This window comes from Plasmopara halstedii (genome assembly GCF_900000015.1).
Source record: "Plasmopara halstedii genome assembly, contig: Scaffold_323, whole genome shotgun sequence".
NCBI classification, from domain to species: domain Eukaryota; phylum Oomycota; class Peronosporomycetes; order Peronosporales; family Peronosporaceae; genus Plasmopara; species Plasmopara halstedii.
In genome coordinates this window covers 1,458,321-1,473,982 of record NW_020187244.1, presented here as the reverse complement: position 1 = coordinate 1,473,982, position 15,662 = coordinate 1,458,321, and the positions used below count along the sequence as shown (strand labels likewise).

Sequence of the window (15,662 nt, the reverse complement as noted above, 5' to 3'; positions counted from 1 at the left end):
AGCCCCGTACCGTATTCTTGTTTGGGTGTGGTCACACCATGCACATCTCGTGTGACCCACACCCCTGTTACCAGGGTACGTGTAACCCCGTTACAAAATTTGTCGGACATGTTTTATTGCAAAAAAGACTTCTTTGCAAGGTCGAATCGCCCTCATCCTTTGGTGCGTTTAAACTTTGCACAATAGTGCAATTTGTAGATACACTATAACACGGCTCGTACATCGTTACAGTATATTGTAGCGTCTTCGAGTGCCGATTAGTAAATTATTGTCGCTTTTCAAGCAAGCTACGAAATATACAAATTTGTTAGCAGCTTATGGTACAGTTCTTATTAACACTGGTGATTTTAAGTTAAAACGTATTTACAGATTGAAAATTAAAAATGGCGTTTTATAGTTAATCTCTCAGACTTTGCCCTTATATAATTATGCGGCAGGCAACTGAGTAGAGGGTTCGGTTTAAGTCCTTAGACGGTACGTCCTGATGTCAAGTCAGTAACTGCACGAATCATCTTCATCCCAATCCATAGATATGAAGCTATTATCTGTATCCGAACCAAAGCTGTAATTGGTTGAGATTGGCGACTCGAGCATGCCTATCGAATAGTTGTCCGCGTGTGGGCTGTAACTGTAATCGCTAGCTGCACGAACATCTGTTAATACATGACCTTGAGCTGTTGTGCAAATATGTTGATGCACTGTTGGTCTTGTATGCTGGATACTGACAGGAGCAATGCTAAACAAGGTGCTTTCAGCCGTAGAAAGCTTTTGTCTCTCCTTTAAAATGTGGTGAAGAGTATTATCACCTAGCACAGGAACGACCGACTCGCTTGATCTGATTTCGTCGGGGCCACTGTATCCCGTTATTCGAACGGTCAAAGTTGGCCGCTTCACGTATAAGCTCGGGTTGTCCAGTTGACGATTGGTATCGGAGTCTCTGTGTGTAGGGTCAATTTTGCTGCGCCTTAACATGGCCAGAAGGAAAACCAGGATCCGAAATGTAATCAAACCCACTACAATGACAATAACAAAGGTGCCGGGAAATCTAATGCCTGAACTGTCAATCGTCATCGAAGGTTCAACAATCAAGTTGCTCTTCTCGCTGTTTCTCTATCAGTGTCAAGTTAGCATCACAGTAAACGCTGTAAAGCAAATCTAGTTTATGAGAGTGATTGCGCGTGCATTTATGGGTCTATGCGTGAGATGACTCAACGATGTTGCTACCAGGAGTGTCGTAAGTCACGACGTGACATCCTCGTCGACACGAAATCGATTGCGTAGCATTTAACCACTTAAATAGGGCAAGCTAATCATGGTACACTGTACCAAGATCAATTCTGCAGTGAATAAAAGCCCACATTCTTGATGGCATCTAATCTAGTTGAAGATGTTTTGGCGGCAACAATACATGTTGATTGTGCCTCGCTGCCCACATCACTGCATGATTCACGCGTGCTCGTCGATGTAACTGATGATATGACACTGGTGCTGGGCTTTGAGCGTCAGATTTATAGCGCAGAAATGAAAGAAACGGCTGGTCAAACGACAGTCTCGCTGAGCTGTATTGAAGAAGTGAAGAACTTATGTCTAGATGAATCGGAAGTGATTGTGGATGTGAAGTGGATTAATCACGAGCTATTTTGCGTCGGCTACACGACGGGCGTCGTCCGCATTTTCAATCGATTAGGCAAACTTGTGTTTGAGCAGAAGTTGCACGGTGCAGCAGTGCGCACGCTAGAAATGAACCGCAATGTGTCTACAATAATGGCATCTCATCGATCCAGCGCTTTACTGTCGAGCGAGCTGGACATAGATGGTGAGCTTTGGGTCCTCTACGCGGATTCAACTGTGGCTATAATTCAGCTTTCGGAAATTCAAGCCAGGATTAACTCAGCGATGTTGAGACCCGCACAGGCCAGTAAATTTAGAAAGTATTCTTTACAACAACAAAATGACATTGTGGCGGCTTTCCCTTGTGGCCCTGTACGACCCACGATTTTCCAGTCTCATTCACGACTTGGTATGTGCACTCTTATGACTGCGGGCTCGTCCCCATTCCTTGCGTTTTATCAGGCGGGAAACGACCAGAATTCCATAATTCATTTAGCACATATTGCCACAGCCATTGCTTCGAGAGCTGCAGGGGCTGTTTGGAGCTATGCGACGAGTTGGGGGTACAGAGCGCTCGCTGGAAATGGCAGACATGCTGGATTCCTGCAATCTGATGCTGATGCGATTGATGCTGCGGCAGAACATGTACCGGCTCCAATCGGCATGACTCGATCGATCTACGAAGATGAGCGGCGACGATGCAAAGGGCTAGTTCTGAGTCCTTCAGGCAAATTAGCGGCTGTTGCAGACTCACTTGGAAGGATTTTGTTGATCGATACTTTGCGAATGGTTGTCATTCGGATGTGGAAGGGTTATCGGAATGCGCAGTGTGGCTGGATACAAGGGCTGGAAAGAAATTGTTGGCGTCCAGGGCTTTATTTGGTTATTTACTCTGCCCAACGTGGTATAGTCGAATTATGGCGTGCACGATATGGACCAAAAGTTTTCTCTCTTGGCGTTGGTAACAGTGCAAGACTGATCACCCAGTTTAATCCAGTCACCAGAAAATCGAAGTGTATCGTCTTGATCGAAAAGACTGACAAATTACTTGAATTAGTTGAGTTGAGACCTGGATTATCCAACACGTCTACTTTGACGAATTATTTCACACAAAACAAGCTTCAAGAGGAACAGTTTCTTTTGCATCAGGTTATTGGAGGCTTTCAAGCTTTCGTGAAGAAAAAACATGTCGACTCGACCCATTCAGGGGTGCTGGAATCGTTACTTGAAGAAATTGGCTGCTTTACGTCGTCAACAACGATCCAGGCGCTGTTCGAAGTTTTCCTCAGCTCAGATATGGCTTTGCTTGGTGCGCACTTTCTCTTAAGAGCCTTGGAAAAATTGCAGCTGGTACATTTACGCTTGTGACATCATAACGTTGACTTCAATGCTTGATAATTTTTTATGCGATCGCAGGCACTAAAAAATGGAATGTCCTCGAAAACTTTAACTGGAGTTGAGCTTTCCCTACAGTGGAAGCTTCTCTGGCATCATCGCCTTGTGTCTACCTTTATTAAATTCCAGACCGTAAGTGGGTTTTGTGCCTCTGCATGAATCAATACTTACAGATATTTGTAGAAGTTTGAGCGAAGCAAGCATGCGCTTGATCTGATGGTACACACCGTAAGAGAAAAAGATTTGCAGGCAAATGCAAACGATCAGGATTCTGGCTTTCTTAGGCGTCTTCTTCCATGGTTCGAATTGTTACGACGGGCTGGCGCTTCACTTGGTGATGAATCGTGTAGCCGGACGCGCAAAGCGATTAATGACGCTAGCCAGCTCACGGCGTGGGAATTTATAGAGTTTTTCTCTATGCCATTTAATGATCCTGACTTGCCACGACGACGCGACATTCTTTCATTGTACGAAGTAGCTGATTCCATGGACGATTTCTTACGAGAAACTTTTCACGTACTAAATCTTCCAGTTCTCCGCGATCATTGCAAAGAAGCTCGACAGGACTGCCTTCTTACGTTGATATTTGCTCCACTGCTATCGAATGTATTTGAAGTACAGGTATTGATGACTCTCATAGCGTCCTATTTGCATTTTCCTGTCTGACGTGTTATTTCCACTCAAATAGGAGCTTCATTTACTTCATTCAGCCATTTTTTTTACGAAAGACATTATCACACGACTTTTTATTGAGTGGTATTATTCACTACCTCTCGGTACTGTAATTGCGCTGCCTCAACCTTCCAAGTCTTCGTCTCTATATCGCTGGTTAGAGTCATTCTTTGTACTTTCAGATACTGAAACACATTTTTTTGAAGACAGGGGGGACAACTCGAATACCGATTTTTTGTCAAACGAAATCCGTTTACGACGTTTGCGTGATTGCCCGCTTTCTCTAAGAGCAATCTTTGAGTCCTGTTGGAAGACGCCCAAACTATTTCATGGATTTGTGCTGAGTGAACACTGTGGTTGGGGTGAGAAGCAGTTTGCAAAGCGTGCTGAAGAAGACACGCTTGGTCAGTATAGCAGTGCTGGTAGTGGAACACGCTGGATCATTTTGCAGGATTGCATTGCAGTAACGGTACATTTGTCATTGCGGCTCGGAAAGTACGGCCAGTTATCTGTGGATACAGTGGAGCATGTGGATGAGATTTTGCGAAATATAGCTGTCATGCAGATAAATGAAGGCCATGATCCTGGCGAAGACGATGCCGCTATACAAATACCAAAAGACCATGTCGATATCGGTCTGAGAAATGATGGAGCTGATGGCTGGGTTGCGACGATGGAAAATTGTCGTAAAGCTGTTCAAATGAAGGACTGGAAAGCTATATTACGCGTCTATCCTCAGCTCGCAGATAAAGATACTTTGTGCTGCTTCCGAGTAGCTTTTCTTTGCGCGGCTTGGAATGCTGAGCGATCTGCTATGCGGCAATTGGAGGATGCATTGCTGGAACTTGAATGTGTTACGTCACTTCAGATTAAAGCCGCCATGGCAGCATACATTTGGGAAAAATACATCCGCGTGCACGTCGTGACGCTGATCACATTTTGGGAGGAGAGTGCTGCTGGTAAGAAGGCGCAACGGGGTCTTCAGCCACAGGTCGCTCGCCGCTTTTTCGGCATCATTTCAAATTTGCTTATCACACTGCTTGATGCAGTGAAGACACTCTCAGCGGCTGGGGTTGTGTCGACAGCGTACGGACATGCCGAAGCTGATAGCGACTATGATGATGAATTAAGCGCCACAGACTTCCTTCCTGCTGATGACGACTTTGGCAAGAGCATATCTCGAGATTCTATATTCAGAATCAATAACCTTACTGAGCCTATCGAATGGCACTGCCAGGTGAAAGATCTTCATATAATGTTCCGAAAAAAGTGGCCACCTTCGCACGTTACTACGGCGCTTATGCAAGCACTGAAAAGCTATTCATTCGATATGTCCTCGGTTGCGCTTATCACCGATCACATCAGTCTAATCATGCTGCTTGACTCATTTGCTGCGTCAGCAGTCACGCCGATTACGGTTGCCAAGCTGTTCACGAATAATGGCCAGCATTTGTGCCGCCCGAACAGTTTACTCAAAACTCAAATGCAGATTCAGCCAACTGAAGAGGAGAGAAGTGCTGTCGGTCGAGAACGTTCAGTGTTTTTGAAAGAGCTTCTGCGTCACGATGACACATTAGGTTTTGCATTAGCAGAGGCATTTGGACTTTCGTTAGAGGTGATTCTTGAAGAGTATGTGCTATACTTGTATCAGTCTGGGCAAGACGAGCGGGCAGACGTGGTCGTCGAAAAAATGAAGCGACCAGAGCGATTAGCTATAAAGCTAGGGGCCATTGCAAGGGCTCGACTGTCACTTATATTAAGACGGATGAAAGTTGAGACGGAGTATGCTGCAGTGATGAGTATGCTTCCTGCCGACGTATTTACTTGGGTGGTCAACAACGCCAAGCCACCCCTTGTGGCGGATCCTCTCGTCGAAGAACTCGACCATACACCATCACTAACCTCTACTCATTGCTTGCTGCTTAGGTGCTTGACTCTGTTAGTACCTTCCAGTGAGGATTTTGAAAAGGTTTCTGCCATGCTTGTACTTGTAAAGGACGTCATCAGCCAGGTGAAAGTGCAGTCGTAAACCTTAATCATGCAGCTATAATTTTGCGACTTTGTATGATTGCTTTCTATTGATGCCATTGCTTTTCGAGAAGACCTATTCAAGAATATCATTGCAATTTTAATACCCGAAACAAAATTTATCGAAGACCCACTTGATATGCAAGTAACTATGTCTACAGTATTTCTAGTGAATACGATAACACTGGATCAAAAAATCGTCTTCAATTGCTTGTTTCCAATATATCTCAACATCAAGAAAGCGCGGATTCTCAGCATTCCGCCGCACCCACCACTTACCGTGAATAACATCTCCTTTTTTAACCGGGAAGGGTTTCGGGACATGAAAAAAGACTTGGTGCCAGTGCGTCGGGGTGCCCTCAGCCCCCGTAGTGAAGTATTCAGGGCGTGGGCAACCCCGCTCAAAACCAATGTCAAAGCTGGACACAAAGCCGTGCAAAATGGCATCTCTGGTGATTGATAGCGTAAAGTTAGAGTGGAAGTTGAGATTTTCATAAGTGATACTGTTGATGTCGAGCTTCTGCAGAATTTCGCGACTTGAGATAATGTCTTCCGGCTTGACATCTTCCACGAAGGCATCATCGATGGAAATTTTGGATTGAATAGGTTTCATGTTAAAGCCATAGACGTCATTCCAGAAGTCAAAGCGCTTTGTTGAGTCCTCCATTGCCTGTATGAATATGGAGCACTTGTCCGGGAACAAGTGGCCACCAGAAGTAAGCCATTTGTCACGGGCAAACAACACAGTGTCCAGCATAGATTCATACAGAAGACAATATCCCATCCACTCGGAGACAATGATGTCTACCTTGTCAACGGACAGCTTTACCTCTTCCACCTTTCCGCGAAGTATCGTAATGACATCGCTAAATCCATTGATTGCCACAATGTCGCGAGCCACGTCTCCCATCTCACTGCAGTCAATGCCAATTACTTGAGCTGCACCAGCCTGGGCTGCAAACATGCTCAAAATACCTGTACCACAACCAACATCTAGCACCACCTTGCCTTTGAAAAGTTCCGAGTTGTTGATAATAGCATTGCGGTACCCATCAGTGCGGATCCTATCCATGATCATCTCGCGGTGAATTGACACATGCGAGTACGATTTAAAGTAGTAGGTATCGTTGTCAGCAACATCTGCAACAGGTACAACCGTCTCTTCGTCAGCCACATAATCCCGGATTATTTTTGAGTATCTCGACATCTGCTGCTTAAGCTCTTGGTTCTCAAGACGCAGCTTATTAATCACGTTAACAACGTCGTCTGCAGCAGTTGGAAGTGGTATCGCCTTTTCACTCTGTTGATTTTGGTGAATGATACTTTCATCCTCGTCATCACTACTGTCACTGTCGCATTTAAGGCAATAGAGAAGCGGATCGTCGGGCATCACCGGCTTAAGAAACTCGTCCTTTCGGAAAGCACTGCTACCTTCTATAGCCAGCGTCTGCTTCAATTGCTCAACTGACACTCCATCCAATGTATTCCAGCGCAGAAAGTTAATAAATTGGATTGTACCGTAGGTATCCAGCTCATACGTCGAGATCTCATGGTGAAGTGAGAAGTTGTGCGCATCTTGTAGATGCGTGTGTAGCGGCTCTTCAGCCGTAGATTTGTACGCGCAGAACACGCAGCTGTAACGTACAGACGAGCTTTCATCTACCCAGTCATTCCACGTCTCATCACCGCCAAAATTCACGCTTTCTTTGCTCATTGTACTATTTCAGTTCGAACCAGCCATTAATGCGTCCATGCGATTGGCCTGTCGCGTGACAAATGGTTGCGGTTTTGATGTAGCTCTTTTTTTTCAAAAAACTTACTCTACCTTTTGTTTGACATTAGTTGTCATACTTGCGCGGCTTCAACGCTAGTCACATCAGGTTATGCGAACTTTTTTGTCAGAGGTTCTCAGCACGGACACGAGCAGCATCGATTATTGATAATCATGAGACGCAATGATACGCAAAATTCTGCTTAGGATTCTAGGCAATAACCCTAAGGCTCAAAATATATTACTTTGCTACAAAGCTTGTATTTTATCCGGCACTTTACTGACAATATTAATTCTTAATCAAAAACATGCCTATCTGTCGGCAGTGCACGGATGTGATTCGGAAAAGTACCACTGTTGTACACAATGCAAGTTCACGAACGATTCATTGCCATGGATGTAATATATTTTTTCCCGACATGTGATATTGCGAACCAAAGTTGACAGTGTTACTCCTTTATTTCAGAACTTGTCATAAATTTTTGTTAATTTTTATAGGAATAGCACAGTCAAACAACACAAGGGTAAATTTCAAAAGCTGACACATACCCTTGGTTTGGGGCTGTGACATTATCAAAACCCGTCATTATGCAAACGCCGGACAATGACAGGTCTTATTGCGAAAACTGAAGCTAAAACACGTGAGCTTTTAAGGGATACAACTGCCAAGTACAGTACCCACCGATACTACGGTGGTGTGATACTATCGGATGTTTAAACAGACCAGGTAACAAAACCAAAACTTCTAAATCTAAAGTATGTTACCTAGTGCAATTTATCCATATTTTCGCATTGTGATTGTTTTAAATCTGTAATAAGACTTCGGACCCAATTTTTAAATAAAGAGAATTGTGGATTTATGTATGGCATATAACGAAAAAATGGGTGAGCTCATCAGGCAGATGGGCAAAAAACGACGACAAACTACATAGCCTAAAATTAAGTGCAACAGCCGTCTTTTGCCTGCTCTTGAGATGCATCCACACGAAAATTACTGCCGCTAGCAACATCTAATCTATCGTGTTCGCTTTCCGCCAGCCGCTTTTGGATATCCACCGCAATCGACCGAAAAGCGTCATCGATGTTTTGGTTGCTCTTGGCACTGGTTTCAAAGAACTTAATTCCGAATTCATCGGCCAGATCTTGGCCCTGTTGTGTTGTCACTGCCTAAGAGTAGCCAACATGAGTGAATATAACTGTGAAAACCGATATTGCAACACCTTGCACGCACTCTTTCTGAAGAATCGACATCGCATTTATTACCAACCAAAATCCGGTTAACATTAGACGATGCGTTTTGTCGAATTTGTGTCATCCAGTTGCGAATATCTACATAAAAGCTAATGAATTAGTTTGGCATGGTCCAAAGAAGAATGCCGCTGCGTACTTTGAAACGAGTGGTCGTCTGTCACATCATACACCAGCAAAATTCCCATCGCACCACGGTAATAAGCTAGTATCGTTGCAACAAATAAAAGTTTAAAACTAAGTTGGTATCAAAATGGTTAAATTAGCAGTACGCACCGGTCGTGATGGTTCGAAAGCGCTCTTGGCCTGCGGTGTCCCAAATTTGAAGCTTTATCCGCTTGCCATCCACATCAATTGTCTTAACCTTAAAATCGATGCTGTTCAGCACCCGAATAGTAAAGTAAGTTCATAAGCTTCTTTATCATGATATCGAAATATTGATCAACTCCGCACCCAATAGTGGTGATAAAGGAGGTCGTGAACGAATCGTCGGAGTAACGTAAGAGCACGCAACTCTTACCAACACCTGCTCAGCAGCAGAAGTATTCATAAAATGAGGCAAGATCTATGTAGAGAGGTACGACAATAGCTATACCGCTGTCTCCAATTAAAAGGAGCTTAATTAGCAAGTCGTACTTGCTACTGTGCACCATGATTAAGTAGCTTGGCTATGGAAGAAGCACGTGTACTTTCTGGTGTATGCCACATAATATTTAACCAGCTTACAAAATTATATGAGCAGCCCTTGGGCGAAGAATTCAAATTGGAGGAATAACACCTTCACTTACAAATGTGCAGCTGAAAGTCAGTCCCTTCAGTCAGCGCTGCAATTTTGACATTAAGAGCGGGACACCATGGTGCCATCAGGATTTATTGCAGCACATATTTAAAGTAAAGTCACAAGAAGCGTTGAGCACTTTAAAATTATACATTTATATTTATTTGTGTCCAGGTGTTATTCGATTTTTATATAATCCACATCATTGAATGGATCAAATGTCCTCTCGAGAATATATTTAAATCAATAAATAAGTTACGAAGATCAATGACATGTTTACATTAATTGGTAAGGCTCAGCAACAGCGCTTAATTATAACTATCGGTGGATCACGAGTATATTTTTCCCGTCATTTTCACCAAGTCATGCAGAAGGCGAATTTATATCTCGGAAAAAGACTCCAATCAGCAAATCATAGAAATCGCGACTTCCACGACCATTGGACCTTATGTGTTTGAAGAACAATCGAATGCAACTCCTATGCTAAAATAGAAAAGCTTATTCTTGTGTAGGTAGCAAGGTGCTATGATCATCCTCCAGATCCCATGGATAATTGGCACGACGCGATTCCTGTGTATAAGAATGAAGAATCGAATTTGCAGGAAGGCGCTTCGACAGGTTGTGAAGTAATAGATTGTTGAATTTTGCACTTCCTGACGTCATACAACGAAGAGAAAGTTTATGATACGAGGCTAATTTGACAAAAAGCTAGTGCTTCTGAGGTCAAGCCAACGTGACGGCAAATACATGAATTGGATACCAGATATTATTAACAGGGTTCACCAACCGGCTTATGGCAACAAAACAAAGTGAAACGCGTGGAAATGTTGATGGCCACCAGCGCATTTCTTAGCAACTCAAAACTCTTTAATTCAGATTTGTCCAACAAGATCCACTAAGGCTGCGTAAAGGACAAAACATCTAATCGTAATCGTTACTGATAATGTTCATAGATGTGGTACTAAAGGTTTCGATGTGCGTAAAGGGAAATTTGAAATTTTGTATTATACACTGGCTGTTACATCGCGGGCACTAAAGTGCAATAACTTTACCAAATGAGCACAAAATACACTTGAGCGACACTCGGATCTGGATGCGGGTTCTACCACTTCTATCACAGCAGCAGATTTGATATGATTGTGCCTAGTCAAAGTGCGTTCATACTTTACCCATAACAACGCCACTGTAATTTGCATAATTTGAAATAGAAAGTTGAAATCCGAAATCAGATCATATACGAGAGCACTCATAGCACCAATTCTTACTTTCGAGCATGTGCGACGCATGATCGTCGTGACAAATAAAGGTGATAGCCATATTGGAGCGGCATGACCCTATTACCTTTTATATTTGCTGGATAACAAAACTAGTAACATAAGCATAACAAAATTAGTAATATAAGCATAACAAAATGAGTAATATAAGCAGCCGAGTTGAAGTACATTCTCGGTCCGTTTATGTTGGTGACATAAACGACCATAAAAACACAAACTCGATGGTGCGTCGGTTGCGTCACAGAGTGCAATAACCCAAGTTTTCAGCAAAAGCTTCCAATTCTTCAGCTCATTCAGCGTTGTCCATTGCCCTGCAAAAGTCTTCACGAAGCCAAACTTATTAGAAACTAGCCATGTCGGACTTACAGCTGGAAAGCGACCAGATTAATGCTTTGCGTGAGAATGAACTGAGAGAATGGAAGACACAAGAGAATGCGGCTGACCTAATGGTACCGCTCATCGGCCGTCTATATCGCGAAAACAATGTGGTGAGCGTCCTGTTTGGCAAAGGTCTTGTGCACAAAAACAGTATCGACATTATCAAGCTGCACAAATATGTTTGCAAGTACGTGGGCAAAAGCATGCAACCAACCGAGACGCTCGTTGTCCTGCTCGCTCTCGTGCAGTACGCGCCCAATGCGCGCGATATGCGAATTGATCTTGGTCGTACATTTGTCTTTATGGAGAAGCAAGTATTGAATGTCCAGGCTCAGGTTACATCAGAAGGTCGCGAACCCGAATTGCGCGCGCTTGGCGAACAATTGAACGCCAAGATGGCCCCATTAACCCAGACCCCTACTCTTACGGCAAGAGATGTGATTCTTTATGGTTTTGGTCGCATTGGTCGTCTTCTGGCCCGTCTGCTTATAGAAAAGAGCGGTCCAGGCGTTAAACTTATGCTACGAGCTATTGTCGTACGCAAGGGTACTAAGGAGGACCTTTTCAAGCGAGCAAGTCTGCTGCGTCGCGACTCAGTGCATGGACCGTTTCATGGAAGTATTACCGTTAAAGAGGAGGTGAACGCTATTATCGCTAATGGAAACCTTATCCAGATCATATATTCGGATGGACCAGACAAGTGCGACTATACAAAGTATGGCATTGATAATGCCATTGTCATCGACAACACTGGTCGCTGGCGTGATGTTGATATGTTGGGACTTCACCTAAAGTCTCCCGGTGTCTCCAAAGTCCTTTTGACGGCACCTGCGAAGGGTACAGTGCCGACAATCGTGGCCGGTGTTAATGACGATTCCATCTCGGCGTCAGAAGATATCTACTCTGCCGCTTCTTGCACGACCAATGCTATTGCACCTTCGCTGTATGCGCTAGACAACAAGTACGGCATCATGGGTGGACACATTGAGACAGTGCACTCGTTTACAAACGACCAAAACTTGATCGACAACTATCACATAAAGGAGCGTCGTGGTCGCAGTGCGGTGCTCAACATGGTGATTACCGAAACGGGTGCTGCTGCTGCTGTGGCTAAGTGCCTTCCAAACCTCAAGGATAAATTGACCGCAAACGCTATCCGAGTGCCCACGCCTAATGTGTCGTTAGCGATTCTCAACTTAACGCTCGACCCATCCAAAGCAGAGGGTATCACCAAAGACTCGATCAATTCGTATATGTCAAAGGTATCGCTGGATTCGCCGCTTCAAAACCAGATTGACTTTGTCAACTCTGCCGAAGTTGCATCAACTGACTTTATTGGCTGCCGCGCCGCTGGTACAATAGATGGTAAGGCCACCATCGTCGATGGCAACAGGGTGATCCTGTACGTGTGGTACGACAACGAATTCGGCTACAGCTGCCAAGTGATCAGGGTTGTTCAGCGATTGATGGGGATACATCACACACATTTCCCTAAAAAAGAGCAGATCGAAGAGATCGACCGTTCTCTTGGTCTCCTTTAATGTGCAAGCCATTGACATTGTTAGAAATTTAAGAAAAAGAAATGCTTTTGTGTAGGCAACCAGCTTAACAGTGCCTGACCACAACTCATAGACCATGTCATATATACGTTTATCTTGTCAGCATATGTAAGACTCAGAGTACATGCATAAAATTATCTGTTACCATAGTAATAAAATGTTCGTTAGACCTGTCTTGAGCCTATCCACCATGGCCTACTTTTCTGTCTTATCCGACATAAGAGCTCGCGGGGGGGTTAGAAAATAATATTTGGCGCCATCGGCCTCATATGGGCGTCTCCCCGGTGAAAACTCAGCACTGATGGAATTAAAAGGATAGCAGCATTAGCCACTCATGGCTCTGCCGATCAGCAAAGCCGCTGTAAGGACTACCAAAGAGCCATCGCACGACCAGCAAAGTGAGTGTATTAAAGCGTTAACCAAAAATTAACGGTGCATCCCATTTTCTATCTCTGCAAGCAAAAAATAATTACAATTTCTCAAGTGCGCGTGGTATCATTAGTGCACTCGGGGATCATAGAAAGATGCTGCCGACATTTCTGGTCGTGCGATGGCTCTTCCGTAAGTCTCAGTTTGTGTCGACCTACAAACGAGAAATATCATCGGTAGTCCTTAGCTCCATTAAAGAGACGCTATCAACGCTAGATGGCTTTGCTGATCGGCAGAGCCATGACTGGCTCATGCTGCTATCCTTTCAATTCCGTCGAAATAAATCTAGTGCTGAGTTTTCAACACCGTTCCAAAATGGGGACACGCCCATACGAGCCGATGAAATTAAAAGATCACACCGTCAGACGTCAAAATGTGTTAAAAAGTAAGTGTAACTCTCAGCGTAGGTACAGGCAGATACTGGACCCTCTCAAAACATAATAATAAACGTACTGACCGCCATCAAGAGTTTTTTATTCCACTTTTCACAACATAACTGGACATACTATAGGAGTTACAATTGCTTAAAGTCAGCATTTCTGCAGAAACTGTTGCGATCTGCATTTTAACAAAGTATGAGCTATTGGCATTTGCCGTTTGAGACAAAGTCCCGCATTATTCTCATACTTACGATACTACTGTTGTCTTCCAACTTTCAACACAGGACTTCGTATATCGCACGAGAATAGTTAAAACTCAAAGAAATGTGATTTAATCAACATAGTAATTAATGATAAATGATGTAGGATGTAAGATTCGAGGGATTTGACGGGGCTTTACAACGAAACTACTTGACATCTCAGCAGACGGTTTTTGATCTAACAGCATAAGCTAAAATATGTAAAGCACAACAAAAAAGTTTTCCACTTAAAACAGCTCTGCATCTCATAGCATTTAACATTGTCACGACACAGAAACCACAAAAGAATCAGAATTCTACTTGAGTGTTTCTTTGTGCGCAGATACTATTCCAACGATATCAGATTGCCACTATGGAAATCGTGTAATCTTGGTGTGGTATCACATTCGTCATCTAATAATACACTTCTGGTATCAGTTTTTTTGTCACCATTTGAACGCTCCGCTCAAACTGAGAGACTTTTATTACTTTCGCATTGCTCCAAATTCGAAAGTTTTGCAACGACTTGATTTCATACTAGTATGACGTTTAGTTGATATTTATTTTTCCGTGTTGACCTAATTGTATTTTTTGGCGAAATAAGATGAACAACCTGTATTTGGGTCATGACCCAAATTTAACATGGCGATTGTACTACTCTAAAATTCAATAATAGCACTGAAAAACGGTCGGTGCGCATTCTCCGTCCGCTATCCGCACGATGAGCCCAGAAGTTGCGACGCACCAGACGATGGCTACGCAGCGCAAGCGACTTGCGCCTGGTACAACTACTGCCGCCTCGACGATGGCCCAGGCTTGTCGTCAAGCCGTGGCCGAACTTGAGAATTGGTCTCTTTGGGCCTACCGTGATGCCACAGGCGAGGAATGGGATGCGCAGCCGGCGTGCATCATCACTGATTACCTACTAGCTGCGCAGTGCTTTTCTTTTGCGGTCTACACTGGACTTTTTACTGCTACAGACAAAGGTGATTTGGCTTGGTACGTTATGTACTTTATGGCGCTTGGTATTTCCGCCGCACTCGGTGGACTACTGCACCATGTTGCCTTTGAGGCTATGCGTGACATTGCTCACAAGCAAGAAAAGCATTTAGTGCAGACTGCGCGCGTCTTTGGTGTCAAGTTAAGCCGGGCAAATGTGGATAAGATGATTGAAATATTGTGGCGCTTTGTACTGGCATGCTCCGTCATCACCAACTTTGCTCTGCTGTCGCTAGCCGCTAGTCGTCATCTACCCGAACCATGGGCATACTTGATTATCGGGATGGCTGCTGTAATGTACATGGTGCTGGCTGTTTGGGCCAGTGTAAGCATGCACGCGGTGTTTCTCTTTGTTGGATTTATTCCTGTGATGCTTTTCGGTCCCATTGCCTGCTTCATGACGTGGAATTGGGAGTGGAGCCATTCGAGCTACGAGCTTCTTGTATACGGTGTCAAATTTGTTGGTGGTCTCATCCAGAGCCTCGTCTGGGCTCCTAGCAAGGACAAATTTAACCATAATGCGCTATCGCACGTGTTTTTAAGCATGGCGGCGACGCTCATGCTCGTCCATTACAAATTTTGAGGATGACAAGGCAGCGCTGAGTGTTTTGCGCAACGTGTCAGCAGTCTTTATTGTGAGCAAATGCTCAGGACATTCTAGCGCACGATAGTATCATAGGAGAGACATATTTTTTTAACTTTTCTTGATTCAAAATAACGTCGAGTGGCTTGTTTTGTCACGAGTTTTACGGAAGATGAACAATTTCTTCTGCATCTCGATATGATTACTAATTGCTATGTGACATCAAAGCGCATGAAAAATTTAATTTGCTACAGCTTCAACGCTGCAATCACGAATAAAGGGTGACAAGCAGAGGAACTGCCATGGTCTCGGGAACAT

The 15,662-nt window shown here is 43.9% G+C and overlaps 8 protein-coding genes across 8 annotated transcripts; 4 read left to right on the top strand and 4 right to left on the bottom strand.

Annotated features, from left to right (window-relative positions):
• Positions 1–384: 384 nt before the first annotated feature.
• On the bottom strand, positions 385–1,342 carry PHALS_15332 (uncharacterized protein). The gene has a single exon (XM_024724212.2). It carries the CDS (start codon positions 1,069–1,071, stop codon positions 493–495), a length of 579 nt encoding a protein of 192 aa, XP_024575112.1. The 5' UTR covers positions 1,072–1,342; the 3' UTR covers positions 385–492.
• Positions 1,343–1,365: 23 nt separating this feature from the next.
• On the top strand, positions 1,366–5,707 carry PHALS_08797 (hypothetical protein, variant; the record flags this gene model as incomplete). The annotated part of the gene is made up of 5 exons (XM_024724211.1): positions 1,366–2,961; positions 3,028–3,138; positions 3,190–3,627; positions 3,695–3,834; positions 3,889–5,707. 5 exons carry the CDS (start codon positions 1,366–1,368, stop codon positions 5,705–5,707), a joined length of 4,104 nt encoding a protein of 1,367 aa, XP_024575111.1.
• A 165-nt stretch (positions 5,708–5,872) lies between these two features.
• PHALS_08796 (chloride channel family) lies at positions 5,873–7,420 on the bottom strand (the record flags this gene model as incomplete). The annotated part of the gene is made up of 1 exon (XM_024724210.1): positions 5,873–7,420. The coding sequence occupies one exon, from the start codon at positions 7,418–7,420 to the stop codon at positions 5,873–5,875; it is 1,548 nt and encodes a 515-aa protein (XP_024575110.1).
• Positions 7,421–8,416: 996 nt separating this feature from the next.
• On the bottom strand, positions 8,417–9,378 carry PHALS_08795 (chloride channel family; the record flags this gene model as incomplete). The annotated part of the gene is made up of 6 exons (XM_024724209.1): positions 8,417–8,644; positions 8,709–8,806; positions 8,865–8,930; positions 9,002–9,102; positions 9,179–9,251; positions 9,321–9,378. The coding sequence occupies 6 exons, from the start codon at positions 9,376–9,378 to the stop codon at positions 8,417–8,419; spliced, it is 624 nt and encodes a 207-aa protein (XP_024575109.1).
• A 492-nt stretch (positions 9,379–9,870) lies between these two features.
• PHALS_15333 (uncharacterized protein) lies at positions 9,871–11,131 on the bottom strand. Its single transcript, XM_036407378.1, has one exon. The coding sequence runs from the start codon at positions 10,787–10,789 to the stop codon at positions 10,508–10,510; it is 282 nt and encodes a 93-aa protein (XP_036263086.1). The 5' UTR covers positions 10,790–11,131; the 3' UTR covers positions 9,871–10,507.
• Positions 11,131–12,696, top strand: PHALS_08794 (glyceraldehyde-3-phosphate dehydrogenase; the record flags this gene model as incomplete). The annotated part of the gene is made up of 1 exon (XM_024724207.1): positions 11,131–12,696. The coding sequence occupies one exon, from the start codon at positions 11,131–11,133 to the stop codon at positions 12,694–12,696; it is 1,566 nt and encodes a 521-aa protein (XP_024575107.1).
• PHALS_15334 (uncharacterized protein) lies at positions 12,695–13,694 on the top strand. Its single transcript, XM_036407377.1, has one exon. It carries the CDS (start codon positions 13,239–13,241, stop codon positions 13,530–13,532), a length of 294 nt encoding a protein of 97 aa, XP_036263085.1. The 5' UTR covers positions 12,695–13,238; the 3' UTR covers positions 13,533–13,694.
• A 789-nt stretch (positions 13,695–14,483) lies between these two features.
• PHALS_08793 (hypothetical protein F443_09828) lies at positions 14,484–15,344 on the top strand (the record flags this gene model as incomplete). The annotated part of the gene is made up of 1 exon (XM_024724205.1): positions 14,484–15,344. The coding sequence occupies one exon, from the start codon at positions 14,484–14,486 to the stop codon at positions 15,342–15,344; it is 861 nt and encodes a 286-aa protein (XP_024575105.1).
• Positions 15,345–15,662: the final 318 nt, after the last annotated feature.

Excerpts from the sequence above, each read along its gene's own strand:
- PHALS_15332 (XM_024724212.2), bottom strand. The coding sequence starts at position 1,071 with ATGACGATTGACAGTTCAGGCATTAGATTTCCCGGCACCTTTGTTATT.
- PHALS_15333 (XM_036407378.1), bottom strand. The coding sequence starts at position 10,789 with ATGCGTCGCACATGCTCGAAAGTAAGAATTGGTGCTATGAGTGCTCTC.
- PHALS_15334 (XM_036407377.1), top strand. The coding sequence starts at position 13,239 with ATGCTGCCGACATTTCTGGTCGTGCGATGGCTCTTCCGTAAGTCTCAG.